The following is a 26,856-nucleotide window of genomic DNA, read 5'->3' on the forward strand; positions in this document are numbered from 1 at the left end:
AGCTTTTCCGATTAACTTTTGCACCTTGCCAACGTAAAATGTTGCATATCAACGCAAAGCTGCTTTCCTCCACTTCAGAATCTGCTGGTATTTCTTTAATTGCATAAACGGTTGTAGAGTTTCAGTTGTGGAAACACGGGAGCTAAAGCTCTGGTTTCAAAGAGTTAAAAAAAATCACAATGTCCGTGAAAGTCAGTATTAGAATACTTTCAAGTTTTTGTCCAATTTTTAGTTGCAGGATTTAAGAATTTATCAGTTAAACTACTTTTTCCAGAGACTTGAACTGAAGGTCAATTTATGACGCTCACCTACCCAATAGTCTTCTTCTTTCTGTCATTCAGACCACTCAACAAATGTCTTTTTGTTTCAAACAAACATTAATTGTAGACAGGATTATTGAGGACACATGTTTTTATTACATTAGAGAATCTTCCTCATGTTTTAGAGCTTCATTTTCTCTGTTTTCTGTGATTCTCCTGATAATCCTAAAACACTTTAGATGGCAGAAAAAACCTTTTTGCCTTTTTACCATCGGTGTCTGTTTGGTTGTTTTACATCCATATCACATGATGGTGAGCCACAACTCGTAGCAACTGTCGGCCAAAGCAGAGGAACACGTCATAATATTTCATCTCACCAGGAGGTTGTTATCACTGCATTTTACTTTGGGATTTTTCAAATTGACACAAATGTTGCCCAAACACACGGTTTAAAGCTTTGATCACATGCAGATTTTTCTTACCAGCGCTAATCATTCCAGTCAAAATTCAAAATCCACTCAAGTTTTCAGAGAAAAATTCACAATTCGAGTTATTATTCATGTCCATTTGATCAATTTTTTTTTATTGTTTTTTGAAAAGTCTTTGCCACGCCCAACTTTGTTTGGTTATAAATTGGTTTTTAATTGGTTTAAACTGAAGAAGGGCCTTGTTTCAAAAGAAAAAAAAACTGTTTAATGTTTAAACTGAGCAGAAAATGCAACTACTGGGACTCACAGGTGAAATCAATTCCATCCATCCATTTTCTAAACCCTCTGATTCCTTTTCAGTGTCACAGGGCTGCTGAAATACATAGATAGAAAATATATATATTATATATGAGGCTGATGTTTACGACACGAATAGAAAGACTATTTCACGACAAAAGGCACCTCATGCAACAATACATTCAAACATTGAGGAAGATGTTAGCGGATGCATTTTTATCCAGAATAATTTCTAATCAGGATGATCAGCAAACCCAAACCGAGGACCTTGAACCTCAGAGATGTGTCGCGTAGATGTGGTTTTGATATAAGACTGATCTGGACCAGATGACAGTCAGTTATGGGTTATGCGGGCTCCTGGAGCCAACAAAGACTCCAACTCACCAATTTCTTTCTTTAAAGCAGCGTGTAGTGACGACTGTGTGTCTGCATCCTCACACTGTTATGAAGTGGAGTAGTACTACATTATTTCACAGGATTTTAATGGGACATGTCGAAATACTTGGAATAAGGTTCTAAATTAAATAACTATTTAGTACCTTCTACCTTTGTCTGGTATCAAACTATATCACCACATTGCAAGTATTTGTTGAATTTATGAACAGAATTGCTTTAAAGTCTGCATATTGTTATTGGGATATAAAATGAGCTTTATTTGGATATAAGAAGTTGGTCACATGACCCAAGCCTCAAGTCTATGGCTTGGGTTTGTTTGCTCTGTAAATCCTCTCTGCTCCCTTTTCTTACCCACCAGCAGAAGCACTCACATCGGCTCATGGTAGTCAAGGTTTTTAGGAGGTTCTGCTGAGGATGGAGTGAAAACTTCAAGCTAGCGGTTTGTTAGTGAAGCAGTGGTTTAAATTTGACCTGTGTGGAAGGTAACAGTCAGCAAAAGCCTGACTGGATTCAACCTTTTGATGACTGGTTCAAACTGTTCTCTGTAGTTAATCATCCTAATGTTTTATTTTGTTTTTTCTAAAGACCCACTCTAATTATCTTTTGAGCTATTTTAAACCCTTTCTGGTGGTCTTTTGGCTTTTTTCCCGTCCAAAATAACAAAACGTGTGTCGTTTTCTGGGACATAGTTTCTGCAGAGCTACATTAGAAATTAGCCTCAGTTGTGGGCGGGACCTTTGGTGCAGAGCAACCCCACCCACCTCCCCCTTTCCTGTTACAAATGAACTCCTTTTCAAGCAGCACTTTTTCATCTGCTCCTGATTCTCTGTGATTTGAATAAAGAAAGACTCAAAAATGCTATTTTGAGCTTAATTTTATTTATTAGTGATCCGTCATGAGAAAAATGACACAAGAACATGTTAAAAACTTCAAAAAGATTATTTTCATTGGGGTGAGTTTTCCTAAAAAAGGAAAGTGTGAGTTGTGTCATTATGTTTTAAAAAATAGATTTGAAACATGGATTGTAAAACATTGACACTGGCAAGTGTATTTGAAAGTTGACAGCTTATTGGATGTGGCCAAAAATGCAGTTTGGCGCATCCCTAATGTAACCTCAGCTCCTGGAGTGTCTGCAAAGTCTGAAGAAAGTCCTCATGAGTGAAAAGCAGCTCCAGCATGAAAGTGTCTGCTGGGATTCTGTCTCTGCCGTCCGTCCCTCCCTCTCCCTCACTTCCACTCTGCTCAGATATTGCCACATTGCCCGTCAGCCTCTGGCCTTGTCCCTCAGGGGACAAAGCTCCCGTTCTTCCTGGGGAAAGCCCCCGCCCTGCATGAATTCTCCCCACGCCTACAGGGACGGGGCCGGGAGCAGAGACAGAGGAGGGGCCTAAAGAGGGTCAGGCTTAGCTCGACCTTTTTGACGACATCAAAACCAAAGTTGGATACTTTGGGGTGACTTTTAAAAAATGCTGAATTTAGCAAAAAGTTGTTTTTTTTCAGCAATAGTTCGGTATAGCTTTGGGTAAAGACACATAAAAATGTAGAGTAGTTTATATTTATTTTATTTAACCTTTATTTACCCTGGAAATGTCCCATTGAGATTAAGAATCTCTTTTTCAAGGGAGGAAACAATAAATTACATTTACAATACAAATGTAAACATTCAAAACATAGAAAAGACAGTTTATGGAGAACGGGTACATTTAAAAGAGGAATGAGTTCTTTTAATTCCAGTTTTTTTTCAGAGTTTATTTATTTGTCGTCACTAGTCTCTAATATTTGTACCTATACTGGGCCTGACCTCCATAGAAAACTGGAGGAGTAATGTTGAAATGCAGGCAGAGATGGAGATAAAGTTCTATTGCAGAACTACAGAGAGGAGATGATGAAGTGAGGTGCAGAGGGAAGAAAGGCTGCAGCCTCGCTTATCGCATGCTCTGAATGTTTAACAGTTACTCACATGTCCTTGGGCACGCTGTCATACCTCCGAAAGCCTCTCCTCTTTAGCGTTTGTACACTCACAATGTAGCAACACAAACTCATGAATTCTGGATTTGATGAGATTATGACTTAAATAGGGACACACACTGTTGTCTCACAGTGAGAAGGCCTGGGTTTGAATCCCAGTTGGGTCCTTTGTGCGTGGAGTTTGAATGTTCTTCCTGTGCATGTTTGGCTTTTTTCAGGCAGTCCATTGACGTGTTTCATAAGTTGATTGATGAGGCTAGAATGGACTCTTAAGGCACACAGCCACTATGTATATTTTGCACATGACCAATGAAAATTGGTCCTAACAGTTGTGGTCTTTAAGTGAAATTTTCACAGATGTATCACCAATGAACCATGTTATACTGGAAGAAGCACAAATAAACCACCCAAAGAACACTTAGAACATGAACCGTGTGTGATAATTGCGCTGTTTATTTGCAATTCAATAGTGATTTGTGCGTCAATTTCGTAATTTGTACGTGATATGTGCGCCGTGTACGTCATATGAGAGTTCTCGGGGGTCGTGTTGATGATTTACGGTATGTTAAAACCCCAGTGTTATTTAGGTTTCACTGTGACATTATTTGTGTTAAATTGTTAACTACGGTGGCCCTGAAGGTTAAATCAAATCAAAAAAATCACTCAACCTCTCATAAAGATCACAATAGTTAAACAAGCCAAAGAAATAAAACATTACCTTTTTAGAAATCAAAATGAAATTCCTAGAACTATAACTATTCCAAAAAAAGAAAGAAAGAGAGTCAAAAACATAATAACAAAATAAAACGTTTTGGAAATCAAAATGAAAAGTTTTAGAAATTGAAATGAAATGTTTGGACAGTTATCAGACATGAAGCACCTTAAACCACAAACATAATTGTCTGCGAACATTGATTAATGACGAATACAAGAAACTCTGACCCACATTAAGTACAGCATGTTGTATCACGCAAGGATCATGAACGACCAACATTTTAGACCTGGAAAATGTGCAAAAAGTACACACAGCCACTAGGTACTTTAGGCGTCATTGTGGGTGTGCAGACGGTGCAGGGTGTCCCGTCTTTGCCTTGAAGTAGCTGATGTAGGGGCTGGAGTCCCCATGACCCTGACCAGGACAAAGCGGGATAAGAAGATGGATGGAAAATGTGCCTCCTGTTTTAACATAAATACTTTACTTACTAGGGCTACACAATAAGGAAAACTTGCGATGTGGGACATTAATGATCAATACTGCGATTTGACTTTCAATACATGAACAGCAATCCAAACTAAAAACAGCTAATGAATCATTTCCATTTCACTGCAACAGCTTTTTTAAAACAAGTCAACGGAACTTTACTTGTACTCCAAATGTCATAAGGGGGCATCTAAGATTTAAGGGCTTCATCTGATAGTCAAATGTGTAAAGGGCTGCATTTAATCTGTTAATTACTTCAAGCTGCTATGAGATTGTTTAAGCATGTGTGTAAACGCGTAACGTGACCATTTATAGCAATTTACGCTTTCTCTTGTGAGATGTGCGTGTTGCACAGGCTGGTATCACGATATTGATAGATTTGCGATTTATTGTACTGGCCTGGTACCTACAATGTGAAATAAATGTTTTTTTTTCCCCCTGAAACTTACTAATGCTGCTTGACAAACCTACATTGGACGCTTTAGATGTCAGGCAATGCCTACAATAACTTTGTATACAATTATCCGTCTTAAACAATATTTCCTGAAATGATTCCTAACAAAAGTTTGTATGGAAGGCTTATCAAAATGATAATCTGTGATTAGAAGTGCGTACCAGTCCTCCTAACTTCAGATTATCAAACAGGCTAAATTGTACATCTGTCAACCTTAGGCGTATGTAACAGAGCAGCCAGCAGAAAGCTTTGGACGATAAACTGCTCTTTGATTCAGTCAACAACCCAACAGTGTATCAATGAACAGAACAACTTCAAATGCAGTTTGTGACACTTTCATACTTTTGTTTTTGTGACTGTTCTCCATCTACAAGAATTCAGTTGCTTTTTACATTTTTGTCTTTACATGTCCTCTCCAGCAGGTGAACCAACATATATCTGCTGATAACCTCTTGTGTTGGACACATTTTACTGTTACAGTGTGAATAAATAAACATTATTACATTTATTTTTCAGCCTTACAATGTACAGCAGCTGTTAAAGCGCAGAGTTTGAGGTTGATTCTGTGGTTATTTGTCTGCCTTTCTCTTTGCAGGCTTTACAGGGTGGAATAACAACAGCAGCAAAAACATCAATGAAACCTGTGTGGAAAATGCCACAGTATTGCTCACCTGTACACTAGTGGGTGTGTCCTAAAAGTGACACCGCCTCTAGTTTTAAAAACATAGTACTAGACACTTCCTGCTTTGCATGTTTGGACAAACTCCAGGCCTTCTGTAGCATTTGCACTTAAAGATTCACACATGAGAGGAAGACAACGAAAAAGATGGCTTTTTCCATCATCTTTTTCCCCTCAAATTTTATATTTAGTCTTTCAAATACTAAGGTGAGGGAAGCAGCAAATCGGTGACTATTTGCATTTGTATTTATAAATGGCTTCCTGAATTGTTGTGGGTGGACCGTAACAACGGTTCTCCCTGTTGGAATGTTGCACACTTCTGAAACCGGCCGAGTTATGTGGCCCAACTCGAAACAGAACAGTTGTCCTGTAATTTTCAAGACAAACCTACAGCGCCGCCATCCACAGGGTTAAAGCAGAACCAGAAATCTTAGCTAAATGGTTGTCCTTCAAGACAAAGATGGCCATGCCCTTCTGCTGGGATTCATCTGTAGATGCCCCAATATCCTGCATCAGGAGGCTGCTTTCTCCAGTTTTAGGGGAAAAGAAATTGGTTTGTTTCCTAAGAAGAATTTAACAAAATGCAAACATTAATTATTTCAGGGAAATAAACAATCTTTTGTTAAAAATCTACTAAAATATTTTTAATTTGGAGACAGTTGAACCCAAGAAGCTCCAGGGATTTGGCGCACATCAGACTGATTTATTCTCTTCTTTTTAAACTGAGAATTTGAAAATAAAGTCAATTCCTGTCATTTGCCTCAGAAAGCAGGGACAGAGGTCTGATGCAAAAAATCCCTGAGTCAGAAGCTTTTACTAAGTTAACTGCAGCTGAGTCAGCGCTCAGCACCAAACCTGAATCTAACCGCTGTTGGCGAGGAAGCGTGTCTGCCACCGATACCTTTCTTTTTGCAAACAATATCAAACAGAGGCCAGTTGCTACGGCAACCCGTCACAGTGCGATTGTGGTGACATTGTTAGTTCGGTCTCTGTCAGGGAGACGCTTTGCCCGGACAAGACCGATCTTGTTGCGATGCTCGTCACTGAGACTGAGGTTCTGTTCAGGTGTGTGTGTCTAAGCTCCTAAATGAGAAACATGTGCCAGATAGCAAAGGATGCAGGTTTCAAACCCTCATTTTGCACATCTATACCAGCATTTCTTTGGGGTTTGTATACATTTTCTGCATGAAGAAAGTAAAAACAAAACCCCAGAGATTAGAAGTCTTTCCCATAATTCTGTTTCTTGTAAATTGGAATCCAAATTAGCGTTTCATGCCTCGCACTGTGAAGCCTTTTAGTGCAGGGTTATGCTGTATTTAATGTGGGTCAGTAGCTGATTTGGAGTCTGCGAGCTGCCACTTGCTTACCGGCAAACAGCTGACTAATGCGGTGATCGCCGTCAGTGTGATGGCGGTGGGAAGAGGGCAAAAGCCAAACAAGGGCTGAACTGTGGATGCACTCGCCCTTTGCTCAGGAAGTGGAAGAAGAATGTGCTGCATGTGTGCTCAGGCCGCTGAAGCGCTTTAGTGTCTATTGTTTTTGTGCTTGGTTGCATGCAGGAGTTGTGAAACCATCTGTGCATGATCAGGTACAGCAGACCCATCCGTTTCTGAGTTTATTTGCTATGTATGTTTGAGATATGATGCTGAGACGACCCACGATTTGTGTGGCTGCTGACTTTTGCAATAGTTCATCCTTGATGTGGTCTTCTACCCCCAGATACCCCTTCATTCCAGCTCAGAGGCATCACAGGACCAACCGTGGGGCTTTCTGTCTTTCAGTTAACCTTGTGCAAACTTTTTACAGAACCAAAGACAGAGCAGAAACTAACATTTAATCTTCAGATTTTAGCTGGACAAAAATAATACAACACATGCCAATGAGGGCAGCCGTGGTGCAGCGGTAGGGCAGTCAACCCCTGATCAGTTCGATTCCCGCCTTGCCCGCCCATGTGTCGAGGTGTCCTTGGGCAAGACACTGAACTCCATCCTGCCTCTGATTGCTATAGGTGGACGCCAGTGAATGGGACTGTGACCTTGGGCCTTCAAGGAAGGTAGAGGAAGCGCCGTACAAGCAAACGCCATTGACCATTTTACCATTTACATGCTGTCTGGAAAGTTGTCCAAAGTCTGGATAGTTTGCTTTACAAACTGCATTTTTATCTTTTATTGAATGAAGGTTTTCTTCCTGATAGTCACTTCAACATCCACATCTTTACAGAAGCAACAAACGGATCCAGTGTAGGTAAAGAAATGCTCTTCTCTCGCCGGTTTTACAGCTGTCTGTTCTGCCTGTTCCTGTAAAGTACGAAGTATTGTGTCCCTCATATAGCTAATCTGCCTTTTTAAATTCCTCTTGAGGATTATTAATGGATGGTGAATCAAACTGAAAATTAGTTTTCAATGACGATGTGAGAAGTTGGTGCTGTCATCCACATCCAACATTCAACTTTGTCTACCTGAACTGTTGAACTATTCAGGAAGAAACCCATGACCATGATTTCTAATGCACTTGGCTGGAACAACGTCACGATCAAGATATGTTCCTTTTATTTTAAATATTCTAACATGTAAACTTCTTATTTTTGAGAAGAACATAAGCCAGACATTCTAACAGTGTTTCCACTGACTATGAAATTGCACAAATTGGATTTACAAAAAATAATGTGTTTAATGCAAACACAATTTCAGGAAATCTTGCATTTATTAAAAAAGTTTTTGCTCTGGGAGGAGGAGGTTTTTGATGCGTATTGAAATTGAAATATTTTGCAAAACGGCAACGGAAAAACATTTTTGGAATTAAATGAGTCACTTGAGAAAACAACTGGATGGCGATGCGCTTCTTGGTAGGAACTGGCGGTCTTGGGCGCTGCACAGCGGGCGCCACCAGGCTCTCACAGCATCACACAGCTCATCAAAGGTTAAATGTGTCATGTGGACTTGTTGGATCCATAGCTCCTCTGTAAATGTACTAATCACTATTTACCAAAATGGCTTAATCCGTAAGCCCCTCCCACATGTAAGGAGCTCGCTGCTCCACGGCCTGAAGAAGAGGCCGACGTCGCCTTTGATAGACGATGATGAGCGCTAGTGTCGTGGCAGAATGTATCTGCTGTAAAACAAAGTATCGTTCACATCTGTCAGCGTGCTTTTGAAAGACTTATCGCGTGAGTTGGTTTGTGTTTATTTGCAAAGTAAAGTTTTGCACATGTGTGATGGAAAGGCAGTTACTGATGAAGTTTGCTATATGCAGAAGTATTTCAGTAACTTTTTACTACCTGGACAGTCTTGACTAGCTTATGTCTCCACTTGTAACATAACTAAAACTAAGGCTGTGTCTAACTACTAAAAAACTATATAGTGCAGCACTACAAAGTGCCCTGAATTTGAAAAGGTATTCAGGCACCATACTCACTACTTTACACGGCGGATATGATGTCTTTGAATTCACAAAGTTAAAATCTAATTAATATAAGCGTTTTGTGACAAGTATCTATGAGTCCACTGTCTTCTGTAGATGGAAAAAGTTGAGTGTTTATTAAAAAAATACATTCTTTATTTGATAAAAATTGTTCTGACGCAATGCATTGTGGTCTATATTCACCGATCTAGTGAGCATCGATGCACACTGGTTTTTCGCAGAGACTTCAGGAACATTTCTAGGGAACTGGATGATTTTGGAATTGTAGATCCGTAAAGCACTAAAAAACGGCAAACGGCCTATGTAGTGAGTAGGGAAGGAATTCTCACACAACCAAAAACTTTGAGCTAATAGTATTATTCAAGGGATGATGGCGTTGAGTATCAGAAGTTAATGAACGACACAGATGTGTACCGGCTGACATGAAGTTTTTTTAAATATTCGTTGGCTTCTTTAATAGTTGTTGTGATCTTTAAAAAGTTTTTGCGGCGAGTGATTTTTTTTGATGGGATTTGCACTTCAGGGCCACCGTAGAATACATATTATTACATGTAAAGGCTCCAGTGTTCGTAGCGTATGCTCAGCTGGACTGCTTGCTCCTTCACGTCACAGAGGTGAGTGAAGCTCTAGCAGAGCCGCCTCCCCCCCATGTGGTCCGTCCCTGCTGGTGTCTGGACCCATGCGGCCTCCCCCCCCCCCCCCCCCCGTCCCCCCCCCCCCCGTCCCCCGTCCCAAAATAGCTGTGCTTTTGTTTGCAGAGGAATGGCTCTTTTTGTTTCAGTGGCAGTTTTGCCACCGGTGGCCAAGTTGCCGATTCCAACGTCACTTCCAGAGAAATGGGGTCACAATGCGGCAAGTGAGCCTTCTGCTGGAAGTAGGGGGTGTGGGGGGTGAGTGACCACAGCTTGTTTTCAACCAGACAGTGGTAGACACAGGGACAAAAGAAGAAGAGCGAAGGATCAACCCCCCCCTCTTCCTCGACCCAAAAACAGGACCTACATGGACTTTCTGCTGAAAGGTTCCGCGAGGAATTTTCTAAACGTTACTTTTTGTTTTGGCCGCTGGTAATCTTTGCAGTTTTATCGTTTATTATTTTTGTGAACAGAAAAATAAAGTGAATGGGACATGAGGTGTGAAGTGGAGTCTTTGTTTTGTGCCGCTCGTGTTTTTATGCCTTCTCATAATTTGTCCTACAAACCCTTTCTGAAGGAGGCCGGTCCTGCAGCCACTCCACCGCTGCAAACAACAGCCTCTTGTGATGCATTCCTTTGTGACGTCAAACGCGCTGCCGCCGGGCTGCGAGGTGCAGCACGGGACGTGTGAGTAAGTGACAAAGGGAACCAGAGCAAGACTGGCTTATTTGCACGGAAAAGAGATCAGCCTCATTAATGTGACAACCCTAGCGCCACAGAAAATTCATATTTTTACCAATAATGTTGGGGAATAAAGGCGGGCGGGCCAAGCGAGTTGGAAAGTTACTGCAAATATCGTGAGGCGAGCTTTCTCCGTCAGCAAAGCAGAAGAGGAAGACTGCTGCCACTCATCTTGTGACATGTGACAGAGTCTCTCTGCAGCTGCTGACGTCCTCAGAAGTATATTTTATTTTCTCAGAAACTCGCTCGTGCAGAATTGCACAACACTGCCTGGATACAAAAAAAAAAAAAAAAAAAGAACTTGTTTATGTCAATTGTTAGGCTGCAGCCAATGTACTTGTCTCTGTTTCTAGCTTAGCCTCTCATCCGTCGCTGATTCACCTGGCTTCCAGGTTGCAGCTGCAACATTTGAAAATCTGTCGACAGGAAGTCGATCCACTTCCACCTCTTGTGCACATGAATGAGATGCATACAGTAATGAGCTGCTCAGAAAAGAGATGGTGGCGCGGAAAGGGGGAACTGCAAAGTGCGACCGGTCTGTCACCGCGGAAGGCTTCATGCATGCAGCTTTGCAGCTGCAGGGCGGCATGTGGGGCTGATGCTGTTAGCTGCCCGTCATTGGGATGCTAACAGCCTGTCTGCTGCTTTTCAGGTGACTCTTTTGCCATCACTCCTGTCAGTTTTCAAAAGGATATATGCAATATTTATAGTCTACCATCAAACATGCTCTTTTTTCCCCTACTGTCTGCAGTTTGTAGCACACATGAATGCAACCATCTGCATGTTGTTCACACATTCATACTTGTGGCTATTCAGTTGCTCTTCATTGTGGGGGGACAGTCGTGTCCATGACTGCTCTGATACGTGAGGCCAAACCCATTGATACCCGAGCATGTCTGCTCCCATGAATAAAGTGAAGAAGTGAAGCGTGAGATGAGAAACTTGAAAACGTCCAAGCTGTCTGTGGAGATTGCATCGGCCAAAGGAGGGGAGGAAGTGAGAAAGGAAGTGAGAATATTTGAATTCTGACGTCCAACCTCTCTGTAGACACAGACAAAGGGACCAAAGCGAGGCATGTCTGTGCTTCCCTGCTTCATGATGATTTCATCCTGACCAAACTTTTGATGGTTTTCTCTTTTCTTCTACTCCCTCCATTCTAGTACTCCTGGCTCAGCCCATAGAGAATGAATGTATGGAGGGTCTGACCCTGAAGATCACCGACTTTGGCCTGGCCAGAGAGTGGCACAAGACCACCAAGATGAGCACTGCTGGCACCTACGCCTGGATGGCCCCTGAAGTCATCAAGTCGTCCACGTTCTCCAAAGGCAGCGACGTCTGGAGGTGAGACCAAAGGGATTTTTGAGATCCCTAATATTTTGCATGAATGACACAATTGCAAACTTTAGCGTTTTTCAATTTTGGAAAACGGTTTATTTATTGAAAATACCTTCTGTCAAAACAAAAGCACAAAAGTTTGATAAAAGCCATTTTTTAGTGTAAAAGGGCCTTTGATGACAGATTCTAAACGGACTCAACGTTAACGTGCCTTTGTTAACGTTAACATTGGGAGTGGGGTCATCTGGACCCACTAGACAGTGCTCTGAATCTTTTTTCTTCAATAATTTGTGATCTTCACTGGTGTCCATGGATTACATGAAATCTTTCCACCTTTATCCACCTTTGTCATGGTAAGAATAACACGTCGATGTAAGGGTAGGGTCATCTGGACCCCATAGGACATCACAAGGGCTAAGAGAGATGGAGGCGGAGAAGCATCACAGAAAACACCCAACAAAGATAGAACCAAAAGAAAGCAGAGAAGCCCAAACCCCATTTAATTGTAGCTGTTTTACCTGTCAGATATGTGATGTTCTCTGCTCTTTTCTATTTGAAGCAGCATTTATGTCAACTTTCTGTGCTGCTCCTAAACAGCCCCCTCCAATGAAAAGTCAATGAAACTAGCATAAGGGGGTATTTAGAATGGACACACTTGTTTCACTTAAAGTGAACCGGAGTTCAATTCCACTGATGATCTGGAACACATTTTCGGTTTGAATACACGATAGGGGGGATTCTGATTTTTGTTATAAAGTGGGCTTAATGAGGGCAATACACTTCCCATCACCAGGTATTCCGTGATAAATATCCCGTTTATTTGTTTTCTTGCATTTGGTTTGGTAGTTGTATTGTCAGATGCTAAATCCTCTCGCTTTAGATTTTCAGTTGAACATCACTTTATCAAAAATTTTGAAGCCTTATTATACGACGGTCCGGGTTTTTTTCTCAATTCTGATTGTCTGCTGGGTGTGCATTAAAAAGTGTTGTACTATGGTCCGGATGAATACCCGATTCTGATTGGTGATTGGTGTGCATTAAAAAGTGATGACCACCCCAAAAAGTAGTTCCGGTAGACTATCTTATATCTTCTGTATCACTGCACCGGCTTTTTTAAAACAACCTTTGCCTTCATCATCTGGACAAAAACAAGGGGTAAGAGGTGAACTTTCTCTCTGATTGGATGCTTTATTTAACCCATCGTGACGACCAGCATATATATATATATACGTTTCCTTTGCCGCTGGAGTCGAGTTCGGAAGTCGGAGCGGCTCCACGTCACAAGTAGTTCTCTTTTTGTGAAAAAAAAAAAAATTAAGTACAAAAGACTGATTGAATATTTATTCTATATTAAGTGACCATGGTATAAGCAAGTTAATGGTCTTTAAGGTGTTCATTATCAAAAACTCACTCGCGGAAGCAACCGGTTGCCATTAACCCTTACTTAACATTTACCCGCATGGAGGTCGACCCGTTCAGTTGCTGCGGGTTTCTGGCTCGTCCACACCCTGGGAGGGTGACATGGAGTGAAGCCCAAGGGTGTCTTGTAGTTCACATTAAGGGATTTCATGAAAATGGAACGTGCCGTTGTTGTGTGTGTGGTAACCGATGACTTTTGACATACAGTTAATATTATCGGAGGGTTTCCTTACGCTGCCCTCTATTCGTTAGTAAGGTTCAGTTTAATTTATATAGCTTCAAAATCACAACAACAGTCGTCTCCATGGGCTTCGTACTGGTAATTGTAAACATAATATCAAAAGGATCATGAATACATAGAATTCAATAGGAAAATTCTAGACTGAACTAACTACACAGACTGAACTAAGCTGGACATCTGTGCCCTTAGACCCTCATTTACGGCAAGGAAAAACACCTAAAAAAAAAAACCAAACTGATTCCAGAAAAACAAAAGAAGAAACCTCAGGGGTGTCCACATGAAGGAGGGATCCTCCCCCAGGACGAACAGGCGATGTTCCAGAACTCTTAGACAGGAATTAGCTTATCTAACTCTACAACTACATGTTTAAATGGTCCAGCAGATGGGCTTCATCCAGATGAGTTGGGGGGCAGATGAGGACGCGAGACGAGCCAGAGGATCCACAGCCAAGTGTAGGAGCAGTAGTAGTAAGGTGCAAGTGTTGGCTTCCTACAACTGGTGCTTCATGCCTTAAAAACTGCACTCGTCAAAGCCAGGTTTTGTGGAGGGGGGCATGCTTGGGTCTCACCTACTTCGGCCTCTTGGGTTATTCCCGTGTTCGCTATACGACCTGTCGCCATGCCCATAGAAAACATGTACGGACTCACCAAGCCGTCTATGACTGTGATATTTGTGCGGGTCACAGGTTTGCCCATCTATTTACCCTCAGACAGCCCGTATCCACGCAGCTGTGACCTGAAACCTGGGGCTGTGATGCAAATGATGGAGGACTGTCATCCACATTTCTCACAAAGGTTTCATGGCACCTCACCTTTGATCTCTTCATCACCGATCTCCTGAGCGGGTGTTCACAGGAACATGTTGTAAGGAGTGAAGTTCACCTTTTTCTGCACCCCACCCATCTCCTCCACAAGGCGTGTCTCTGTTGATGCTGCGAGGAACCGTGGGCGAGCACTCCAACCCAAATTACACTCAATTAAACATCCTCCAGAGAGCTAATGCTAACGCACACTCAACACTTCATTTCCAGCTTTATAAGGGAGGATAGCTAGTGGAGAGGTGGATTTCTAGCTCTAAAATCTTTTCGTATAGTTTAAATACTACTTTATTAGCCCCAAAACTCCCTAAGCTTACACTGGACATTTACCTCTATTTTCAGGCTTTACAAATAGTCGAAAGCTCAAAGAAGCAGAAGATTTGTGATAAAAGAATCCACACGCCATCCGTCCCACACACTGGGGTTGGGTTGAGTTGAGATGGTTTTTAATCGATCTGAGAAGGTTTTCTGAGTAGATTTGACTTCGACCAACAACCTGATAATTGAATTCGATTTAATGTGTGATTAAATCTAATTTCACTTGTCAAATTTCTATTCAAAACCCAAATATATTTTGTTTAGCAAAACTCAATTCAATTAAATTAAACAAGCATAAAACTTTCCTTAAAATTTTAGAGTCAATTACACCCCCCCCCCCCCCCGGGCATACATTAAATAATTAAAATTAAAATAATGTATTTAAAAAATCCACATTTCACATTGTAAGTGTTTGTAAGTGTGTACATTTTAAAACCTGACTGTGGTTGTTGAATGACTTTGTCTGCTGACAGGAAAGTATAGAATTGTAGTTTTTGGACAAATGACTGACGGTAGAGTCTGGGATCTTTTGTTGAGTAGCTGCAGTTCTTCCAAAAAGATGATTTTCTGTTGATTTATCTGCATTTAAAGTGAAACACTAGGAGAAAACGAAGGGTTGGCGGTGTCAGTGATGAATAGATTGAGGTGAAATTGATGGATTGCCGCCGTGAGGCTGCGACCGCGCGATGGCGTCCCTTCAAAGGGCGGCTCTGTGCATTGTTGCGTGGCGTGTGTGCGGCACACTGTCCCATTGTCTCCAGTGTGGTTGGAGGAGGAGGGCTCGCACCGGAGCCCGCCCACAGCTCTTCATCTGAAAAGTGTCTGTGCTTGATTGACTACTCAGAAAGTGAGGAGCGTCCTGACTCTGGTCTGTGGTTTTGAGGTTGTGACTGAGATCTGTTGAGAGAGAACTTGTGTTGCCCTTTGGCCACCGTGTCATCGTTTCTGACAGTTTTATCTCTTGTTTTATAGAAGGGGGAAAAAAGCAAACATGCTCTTGTAGCGTAGATGCTGTTAGAGTCCTTCTCTAATCATCTGTTTGATCTATAAAAATAAAAAAACACAGAAGAAGAAGAAGCAGTAGTTCATCAGATATTCACCTCTGACTTGTGGGATTGGGCTGTTGGCACGGTAGCCGCTCACATCCCCCCCCCCCCTAATAACATAATGGACGTAATAAAAATGGCGAGCAATATGGGCGCTAAAACAAAGACGTCCGATGCATCGGAGTGGGGCGGAGCACGGAACACGCCACAAATGAGCAGAATGACAATAAAAAAATACTTAAAAATTCAATTTAAGCTATTTTCCTGTTTAAATGTTCGCCGTCACCAGAAACACACCACAATGTATTAAAACACCAAAAACATTATTTTGTTCAGAGTAGATCTTTAAATGAAATATCTCAGCGGCACCACAAAATACTCAATCCGTTTGATTTTAGCCAATCAAGTTTGCAACATGATTTCTTTAACTATTGATTTATTCTTAGACTTTAACATAAATACCAAAAATATGTGCATAAGAAAAATCTTTGCTATTAAAAAAAACGAGCAAAATTTGAACTTAAATTATAAATTATACTCAAATTATAAATTCTTACATCAAAAACTGTCAGAAGTTTCTCTGTCCAGAAAAACCCTCCACTTTTAACAAGATTTTCCCAAAAGAGCTTTTTTTTTTTTACCCCCCTTTTTGTTAGGCCTTCTCTTATGGATTAATGTCGCTGGAATCCTTTTTCCCATTAACATGACGTCACTCCGTTGATGTTGCTGATTGGTCAGCCGTGTGGGAGTTCTCCCAGTTTTGTGTGACTGTAAACACATGGAAATGCCGTTTCACTCCGTGGTGATGGGAGCTGCGGGTTTTCACAGGCAACTTCATGAATGGAGTCCTCGTTGAAGTGCTTTGCAAATATTCGCTAACAGAACGCCGTGGCTGGTCTGCAGAACAAATGTTGTCTTTGTCCAGTTTATTCAGGGCAAGAAAAAGCCAAGCAGTTTGGAGGAAATAAAAATAAATTCAGCAAAAACTCTAAAACAGCTAAAGGACTGGATTCTTTCTCGTGCATCCTCCATTGCTCGTCTAAAAATGTCGACTGAAGTGAGGTGAGCTGGTGAGAAGCTTTTTTGCACAGTCACGGCATGTGGCAGTTGTAATTATAGAAGTAACTAACAACAAAAGAAGGCTAGGACCTGCATTTCCACCCAGCTGGCCTCCACAGCGCGCTCAGGCAGATCTGACAGAAGGCTAATTGACAGTGTGGCAGATCCAAGTCCTGCACCACACAGTCCAGATCTCTGGGCTTTGTGAGCTCCCGCTTTATAAAATAGAATGTTCCCACAACAAAAAGCCCAAATCATACAGTAGTTCAAGCAAGTATGAGCATAAAATACGTTTAGAAATTCTTCCTGACAAGAAAACCTGTAAGAAGGGATGATGTTTTTGTGTTTAGAACTAAAGGAGCGGTTGTTCCTTTAAGACTTCTTTCAACATTTAATAGACGGAGGTGCAACATGATTTTAAAAATTAGAGGCATTCTAATACAGACATTATCAGATTCTTCAAGGTTTTTTTTTTGTTCTTCATATGTATTCCTTTATTTCCTGCTTTATTTTGAAGGTTTTCATGCGATTTGCGTTGTTACTTCCTATCAGAATTCTTTCCCTACGCTCTGTACAGCGCGTTTCTCTATTTTGTAGTGCTGTCCGAATCTATAATTCCAAAATCCAGTGTGCATCAATGCTCACTAGATCGGCGAATGTAGACCACAATGCATTGCGTTGGAACAAATTTTGCCAAAAGAAACCATCAACGTTTTGATCTTGAGTGGACTCAGACAGTGAAAAACGCTCATATTATTAGATTTTAACTTTGGATAGATCTGATATTGCTGCCATTTCTGCAGCACCGCTAATGTTAGGGAGGGGCTGGAGAGTGTAAACCAATGGATGACAGGAAACAGAGTCGGACATACTTCGCCTCAACCGTCCCGCCCACAACTCCGCTGATTTTCTAATCCTCTGCAGGAACCTTCATAGAAAATGAGACGGGGTTTTTGGATTTTGTCTAAAAACGCCATCATCATAGTTGCTGTGTTAGATTTGCTCCAATGTAATCACCAGCGTTTGGAAAACGGTCATTTCAACGTACAATGGGTCCATATTGAGCTGATTCTGATGGGGTTGGAACTCGGTTATATTTCAGCATCTCCCCTTCCCCCCCCCCCAGCTATGGCGTCCTGCTGTGGGAGCTGCTGACAGGAGAAGCGCCCTACAGAGGGATCGACGGACTCGCTGTGGCCTACGGGGTTGCTGTGAACAAACTCACCCTGCCCATCCCCTCCACCTGCCCCGAGCCCTTCGCACAGCTCATGTCAGGTGAGGCTTTGAACATGGATTAAATGCAGCCCGAGCAGAGGATCGGCAGTGACAGGAGTTTCATGCAGGCAGATCCCTAATTTGCTTTGCTGTCAGCTGTTTTTCCGCCTCTTCACAAAGTTGTGCTGCAACAGAGAAAACAAATCCTTGCAGGCTGGTAATGACCTGGCTGTGGAGAGGACTTTCTTCTTCTTCTTCTTTCTTGTCAGAGCTGCTTTGTCAGATCCGTCTATGCTCTTCTTGTGTTCTGTGTTGTACCGACCAGAACCTTTCCTGCCTTCGCTGTCTGCCGCTTCCCTTCATGTCAGCTAATCTGCTTTTGTTAAAAAATAAAGAGGGAATCAAACCACTGCTGATCACCTCATGAGGGTTCGTTAGGCATTGGCCCGGTTTCCGATGCGCCTCTTAGACCTAAAGTTTTATCGAGTTAATTAAGCAGAACACCTCCAGCAGGGAATCCGCTTGTCTTGAGTTTGTGCCTAAACTACATAAATAGAAACCACAGACTTTGTGGGATATTTCTAAAACATTTTCCATCTCAGACACTTGTTTAGTCTTAAATCTAGGCCAGTTTTCCAGTGTTGGGATCCTTCTTAGCAACATTAAAGAAGTGAAACGGGAAGCAGGAGAGAGAAGGTCAACAGATGTGGCGTTAGCTGCGTTTCTCTTGATTATGAAATTGCTCACATTGGATTTGCAATAATAAATTTACTTAATAGAAACCCAACAATAAAAAAAAAAGTCTCATTTATTGAAAAGAAGTTTTTCGTTTGGAGGAGGCGGTTTCTGCGACATTAAACTCATTTTGCACCGAGCACTTTTTTTTAATTAAACGAGTCATGTGACCAACAACGGCTGGCGATGCGCTTCTTGGTAGGAATTGTCGGCCTTGGGCGCTGCACAGCGGCGCCACCAGAGGTCCCACAGCGTCCCACAGCTCATCAGGAGTTGAGCGTGTCACGTGGAATTGTTGGATCCACAGCTCCTCTGGAAAATCACCATTTCCCTAGTTGGCTTCATCCGTAGCCCCTCCCACGTGTAAGGAGCTCGCCACTCCACGGCCTTACTGAGACGCCGACGTCTCCTTTGATTGATGATGATGAGCGCCAGTGCCGTGGCAGAAATGTGAAAGCATCTGCTGTCAATCAAAGTATTGTTCACATCCGTCTCCATGTTTCTGAACGACTTATGGCGTGAGTCAGTTTACACAATTAGGATTGAATGGAAACTGTGAAATTGTGTGTTTTTTTTTAAATTTGACTAAGTTGTAATGGAAATGCAGCTATTGGCGCTCTTTGTCCAGCTCTATGAAGATGTGTGATGCTTGTGCGATGGTGGAAAGTTGTGATCATGTGTGCTGATCGTGTGACAGAATGCTGGGACCAGGATCCTCACCGAAGGCCCAACTTCAGCTCCATCCTGACGCAGCTGACGGCGCTGGAGGAGCAGGTGAAGGAAGAGATGCCGCAGGACTCCTTCCACTCCCTCCAGGAGGACTGGAAGCTGGAGATTCAGGACATGTTTGATGAACTGCGGTCAAAGGAAAAGGTAAAGTTGTGGACAGCTTTCTGCACATTTTGGTAAGGAACTCGGACAGGAAAAAGAAATCTAGAGGCCAAACTGAACGGGTTAAAAATGTAGCCCACGTGACTCAGCTGTGACTGTCCGTCTCCAAATGTTTGCAGAGTCACAGAACCTTCGCTGACGTGATGTTTAGCCTGAATGTCTTTTGATATTTAGTTTTCAAATTTCCATCTCAAACGCATCTCATTTAGTTAGAGAAAAAGCTGTTTTTACATTTATTGTGCTTTAAATTGAGCATTGATGAAACTATTATTATTGGATGAAAAATTATTTTATTACAAATGTTAGTTATAAGTGTTTATTGATTCGTTGAATTGACATTTCATGTGTAAAGATTGATGCATTTATCAAATAAACAACAGCCCTAATTTTCCAATTTAATTGTATTTGGACTTTTGGTGAATACAGTAATGTTTTAGGTGGGTGTAGAAGAATACATTATTTTCATCAATGTACAAAATGCAAAGAGAGCAGACAAAAGAGAACTCTGAAATGAATATTCAATATTCAATATTCAATATTTTGGCCGTTCAAACTGGGCGATGAACGGCCAAAAAATTCCATTACTGAAAGCCTTCTTTTGTTTACAGTATTTTCATACCTGCCTCATTTGTTGTAAGACTAGAAGGGAGAAGGTAACCAACACAAGACCTCTGAACTTAATATTTTGTTGGGAGTCTAAAATGACAAGGCAAACAATTTTAAACAATTCAACCTAAATGTTTCAATGGTCCATTTAAAAGTCCAGGGGGGTATTCCAGGAAGCGTGTTTAAACTAGCCTGACTTTAAGCCTGAACTCTGGCTGAAATCCGCCTGAACTCGCTTACTCGGTGTATGTCGGTTCCAAAAGACCGGAGTTAGCGTAATTACACTCGACTTGGTAACCCTGGGTTAATGCACGTGCACAGCAGGTACATAAAGACATTCTCAATAGATCGCAGATTTCTGGAGTCACCATGGAAACACGTGGTGAAAAAAAAAGAGCGCTATACTTCAGTGAGACGGAGTCTGACATTTTAATGACGGCGTATGAAGATTATACGTCCATCAAAAAAATAATATGGCTGCATCAGAAAAAGAAAGAGTTTCTGCTTGGAGAAAAAGAACAAAGTGAACGCACGAGTTTCTGATCTTATTTTATTTTCCTTGTGATGCATATATATACAGTGATCCCTCGCTATAACGCGGTTTACTTATCACGGTTTCGCTACTTCACGGATTTGCATTGTGCATTGTGTTCTGCATTCTGATTGGCTAAAAAGTCACTCCGCTTCTTCTCTACCTGTGCGTCAATAACGTTGCAGTTTAATATGTGCACGTACGTAAAACAGCTTTCCAAATTTACAACACGTGCGCGCAAATCATCTTGCAATTTGAGTTTCTCTAAAACCCATAGAAAAATAGCGACAACAACTGCCTATCACCATGTTCTTCTCCTGAACAAACACAGCTGCACCGCGGGCTTCAGAAGAAGAAAACACTGCAGAGCGGAGTCAGGATGCAGCGGCTCAGTCTGAAGATCAGTGAAATACACCTGAGTCACTATTTGTCCAACTGTACTTTGTATTTTTTTCATAATCATTTTAAATTTTCTCCCGATTAATCCAATACTCGGGTCGCGGTGGGCGGGACTAATCTCCGCGATTTGAAGCCTTCTGTTCACATTCATTGATGATTAAAATTATTATTTGACAGTACAGTACAGAGTTATTTGTTGAAAAAAATCGTTCTAAAGTACTTTTATTTGTGAAACAAATGCTTGAGCCTGTAAAATGGTTTGTTCTTTCTTTTCAATGTATAATAGAGTTTTTAATTGTATAATAATTTTAAGAAAAAAATAGAGGTTTCTACTTCACGGATTTTGCCTATCACGGGTTCTTTTTGGAACGTAACCCCCGCAAGAAACAAGGGTTTACTGTATAACTTGTCCAATTTTGCCAACTTAAATGAATTACTTCTATTGGTAACAAGTAATTGAGTTAAATTGATTCAACTTAATTTCTAATAATTGTTTATACAACTCAAATTTATCTAACTAAATTTCATATTACTCCAATTCAATTAAAGTTTTTCCATCTTAATTTATTGTACTTCTTGAACTCTCTTATGTTTCAGTTTTGGCCCGCTGATATTCTCATTTTTATAAAAAAAACTGAAATGAATGATAAAGAGTGGATTTGCAGTATTGAGCCTGCATTCAGTTATCATGACTCTGACTTTAATTGCTGTTCTTACTACATTATGCAATACTCGTGGTGCTAAATAATCACATCATCCTCTCCCTCTCAATTATGGTGCAGAAAGAATTAAACATAACATAACTGGACAAAATAACTAGACAAAACGCAGCAAAACAGCTACAACTATACACATCTGGTCAAAAACCCACACTTAAACCCAAATCTGTCCAGACAGGCAAAGGGAATGGTATCCCACAATTCCTTGCGCTGCCAATCTAACAGCAGCATCAAAGTTACACCTTCTTCATTGAATTAATTTGAATTATAGTAAAATAAATGTCTGATAACTATGTATTATTTATAAGTTGACTGAACTCCAAAAAATGATTTATCTTAGCAAATAATTAAGTTAGATCCAAGTAAAAAGGTTTATCTTTCCAACATCCATATGTGGTCTTATCACCCTCTCTTGGGAGGAAAAGGATTATCTGAGCTTCTTCATCCACTAAATCATCTTCAAATGGACACACCATGCTGCTTCACCTCTCTGAAAACAATTAACCTTCATCTAAACCTGCTCCAGACCAGGTTATGTTCAGAGCATGAGTTGCTATGGCAACTTGACCTACCCTGAAACATACCTCCATTCTTTGAACAGAAAGCTGAGGTTATCAACTTCCTTAGCCTCAAACTTACCGTGGTAACTCACATAACCCGCTTTCTGGAATACCCCCCTGGAGTCTTTCCTTTTGGTTAGTTTTCCAAGAGTTTCTGAGAGGTTCAGATGAGTCGGAGCAAATGTTATCAACGACGTAAAATAGTTTTTAAGTGAATGTTTTGTGTATTCTATAAAGTGATTGTTAAACAACCAAGTTAGAATTCTTTACCCTGCGTTTTATGTGAAATAGATGTGATTAAAGTCATTTGTAAAACATTAAAGCAAAGGTTATGGTTCAGAGTTGGAATCACCACACTGGCAGAAAATCAACCTACTGAACGGTCCTGTCCCGGTCCACTCCTCTTCTCCATCAGGAGCTGCGGTGCCGCGAGGAAGAGCTGAAGCGAGCCGCTCTGGAGCAGAAGTCCCACGAAGAGTTCCTGCGGCAGCGCGAGCAGGAGCTGGCGCAGTGGGAGCAGGACGTGTTCGAGCGCGAGCTCAGCCTCCTCATCCTCCACATGAACCAGAACCAGGAGAAGCCCAACGTCAAGAAGAGGAAGGGCACCTTCAAGAAGCACAAGCTGAAGAGCAAGAACGGCGAGAAGATCAGCATGCCTCAAGGTGCGTGTCTGCTTCCAAACAAGCATTGGCCAGCGAGCATCGGCTGAAATGGAAACATTTGTCACAAAACGTGAACAACAACAAAGTTACTCTAGTTGTTGGTTTATTGGCAGACGTGATCCTTTAACCAGGACTTTATAGCAGTCATGCAGCCAGCTCCTGTGGGCTTTGCCGTTTATTTCGGGCGAAGCAGGCGTGCGTGCGTGCATGCGTGGTCAGGGCTTTCCCAGCAGTAGCAGGGCGGTGATGTGGTGGCAGCGGTGGGGGGTTGATGAGGGGGGAGAGCGAGCCAACCACGCCTGGACTCTTCCTGTCTGTGGGTACGCCGGCCTCTGGCGCTCGCCGCTTTCTTTACTCCTCCTGTTCCCCAGCCAGTGTTTTGACTCTCCCTCCACCTCTATCTGCCTGCATCCTTTTTTCGTTTTCCTCTTTTTTCTTCTTCTCTCTTTGTCGTTGTCTCTTTCTTTTTCACTGCGCTGCTGTTGCACTTTTTTTTTAGTAACTTCAGTGTTTCCTCCACCAGAAATAAAAGAAAGCACGTCCACGCGACATCAGTTTCAAACTAATTCTGTTTGCAAAGTGAAAGTTAGCATGAGCACACATGCAAAGCTAACAGATTAGCCACAGTGAGCCTTCATTTAACCTGTTCTCTTTTTAATCAGGTAATTGTTTTTTATTTTTCGTTTTTTTGGCTGCTGTTAATTGCTGCTTTCTAAATTGAACAAACAAAAACCAAATCTGTTTAATTAACTTCAAAAGCCTTGAAGGAAATTCTTGTTGGGTTCTCCAGGGTTAGAAATATGATCTCCCTTGTGCTAGCCTGTTAGCTTAGCACATTCGTATCAGGGTAACAAGCTAGCTCTTAAAATACCACTCCCTGGTTATTCCACTATGTAGGGTCTTCACCATTTTGTCAGGGTGACTGTAAATAGGAACTGGACTGAGCGTGTGATGCCTTACCTCCGGCTCCAGCGGAATGAAGCCAATTCAGTCGCCATTTTTCCTGCAATACGGGCGCCGCCCTTTAGGACAAGACGACAGGGATTGGTCCGACTCGGTCTCATTCAACAATTCTATGGCAACTGCTGTCGCCAACCAGAAATTAGCTTGTTCGAACTTCACACTCCTTCCAAAGAAAGTGGCTGAATCTGTCAATCAGAGGTTCAAGGCGGGGGGGACCACATGTTTTCACTGAGGCATCTGATTGATCTGTTTATAACTTGAATAACACAAGATAATTGGGAAAAAAATTAGGATAAATAAAAAGGTGTTAAGAAAAACGTATCAGAGAGAGGATGGTTATTCAGACCAATATAATAACCGAGTTATAGCTGTTTATTTCTCTACAGAAGTCTTGGGCCTCTTGGACCCAGCAGGTACTTCCTATTTGGAGCGCCAGGGGGGAGGGGTCACTCAGTCCAGTTCCTATACAGTCAATAATCCAAATCTATCATTTCAAAATACAGTGACAAGTAGTGAGCATGTAACCGAATTGCATTAAAATCCAAGGCACTGGACAGTGTTTTGGGGGGTTAAGGAAGGAGTAGTTAGTGAATTCAGACACAGCCGTAGTTTACGTTCTTTGTTATTCTTTTGCAACAAAAATATTTGTATCCAATGAAACACTGTTGGCGCATTAAAAATATTTCATGATAGGAAGCTAATTTTTTTGGCTTAGTTGCTAATACAGTGATCCCTTGCTATAACGCGGTTTGCTTTTCACGGTTTCGCTACTTCACGGATTTGCATCATGCATTGTGTTCTGCATTCTGATTGGCTAAAAAGTCACTGCGCTTCTTCTCTACCTGTGCGCCAATAACGTTGCAGTTTAATATGTTCACGTACGTAAAACAGCTTTCCAAATTTTCATTACTACGTGCAAATTCTCTTGATGGTGGCATGTCGGTGTATTAGGATCTTTTTGCAAAGAGGAAAAAAGAGCGACAACAACTGCCTATCACCATGCTCTTCTCCTGAACAAACACAGCTGCACCGCGGGCTTCAGAAGAAGAAAACACTGCAGAGAGGAGTCAGGATGCAGCGGCTCAGTCTGTAGGAGCAGTGAAATACACCTGAGTCACTATTTGTCCAACTGTACTTTGTATTTTTTTCATAATCATTTTAAATTTTCTCCCGATTAATCCAATACTCGGGTCGCGGTGGGCGGGGCTAATCTCCGCGATTTGAAGCCTTCTGTTCACATTCATTGATGATTAAAATGATTATTTGACAGTACAGTACAGAAGTTATTTGTTGAAAAAAATCGTTCTAAAGTATTTTTGATTTGTGAAACAAATGCTTGAGCCTTTAAATTGGTTTGTTCTTTCTTTTCAATGTATAATAGAGTATTTAATTGTATAATAATAGTTTAAAAAAAATAAAGGTTTCTACTTTACGGATTTTGCCTATCACGGGGTCTTTTTGGAACGTAACCCACGCGAAAAACAAGGGTTTACTGTAAACACTAACAGCTCAGAATTAAACCCATTGACTGTATGTAGGAATTGGACTGAGGGGCCCCTCCCCCCTCGTGTTCCAAACAGGAAGTACAAGCTGGTCCAAAAGAGCCTAAATCTCATAGACTTCTAGTATGAAATAAACATGTAGCATTAGTTACTTTAATTATAAACCTACCAATCGGACGCCTTAACCAAACTAGGTTCAAACCATTTGATTGACAGAGTCTCCTGAGCCCGCTTTCAGTGGATCGGGTATGGACTTTGAACACGCTCATTCCTGATCGGAGAGAGTGGTTGCCATAGAAATGTAGCCTCCGACCGACTCGGGCTAATTACGGCTTACTCAGGATTTCTGGTTCGGCGACTGAATTGACTTCATTTTGTCGGAACCGGAAGAGAGGCGTTTTCTATGGGTGACGCCTCACTCCTTCAGTCCAGTTCAGTTAAACCCGACGTCTAAACTTTGAGTTATGTTTCGCGAGACAGTCCTGTCTAGTAATTATCCCTTCTGCCGTTTAAATGTCAGTTTACCCCATGAAGTTTGAATTATTGCATAAAATACGACAGAGGACCTCAATCCTTAAGGTCAGTGTAAATGAGGGTTTGAACCCCTCAGTACGTAGAGGTAAGAACTGAGTTTCTCCCAGTGGGATGTATCAAGTCTCATCTACTTTGAGTTATGGTTTACATCAGAGTGGCTGTCTATTATTTATACTTGTGTTCTGGTGTTTAATCCCATTTGTGTCTCTTTTGTGTTGCTTTCTCATTTGAGCACAAACTGATGCTTTTCACAGAAACTCACTGCTAGCTTGTGGGTTTTCCGCCGACTTTACCCAAACCGTTTTATAATGTTAACTTCGCCAGCAAGTCACTCAATGCTTTAAAAAATTCCCGCCCCTTTTACAGGCATTTTCTTGTGACACAAGTGACTTTCTCTATCTCAAAGATGCTCTCCGCGGGACCACAAAAGCCCCCACAGATCCGCCTTGTCGGGACCCAGGCGTGCGTTTTAGAACATAGCACAGTATTGACCTGAAGCAAATGTTTGTGAGGTTTTCAAGTAAGACCGTTGGATAAGGAGGATCAAGTAGCTGCAGGGTTTTTTCAGAGTACCGTGAAAACTTTAACGTATATTGAAATTGTTTAGCGACACACATTTTTTGGTTCTGTAACTTGCTACTGGAAGTCAGAACTAAAAGCAGAACCTGCCTCAGAAACTCTTTATTTGAAAATCTGATTCTGAAGGACGCCTTGTTTTGAAAAACTACCGGTTTCTCTCCACCACGTCCACGTCAAGTCGCTCGGCCACAAGTCAAAAATCCAACCGCTACGCTCTTAAAGAAGTTAGCAAAGTTAACAAACAAATG

The 26,856-nt window shown here is 41.6% G+C and overlaps 1 protein-coding gene across 1 annotated transcript in view; it reads left to right on the forward strand.

The window, feature by feature from the left end:
• The window catches only part of LOC101166009 (mitogen-activated protein kinase kinase kinase 11), a 63,048-nt gene that overhangs the window by 18,273 nt on the left and 17,919 nt on the right, over nt 1-26,856 (forward strand). Inside the window, exons 2-5 of the mRNA XM_011487749.3 lie at nt 11,637-11,817; nt 17,838-17,986; nt 19,359-19,534; nt 22,784-23,030. Of these exons, the coding sequence (XP_011486051.1) occupies nt 11,637-11,817; nt 17,838-17,986; nt 19,359-19,534; nt 22,784-23,030 (753 nt within the window). The remainder of the gene's footprint in view (nt 1-11,636; nt 11,818-17,837; nt 17,987-19,358; nt 19,535-22,783; nt 23,031-26,856) is intronic.

This window comes from Oryzias latipes, chromosome 18 (assembly GCF_002234675.1).
Source record: "Oryzias latipes chromosome 18, ASM223467v1".
NCBI classification, from domain to species: domain Eukaryota; kingdom Metazoa; phylum Chordata; class Actinopteri; order Beloniformes; family Adrianichthyidae; genus Oryzias; species Oryzias latipes.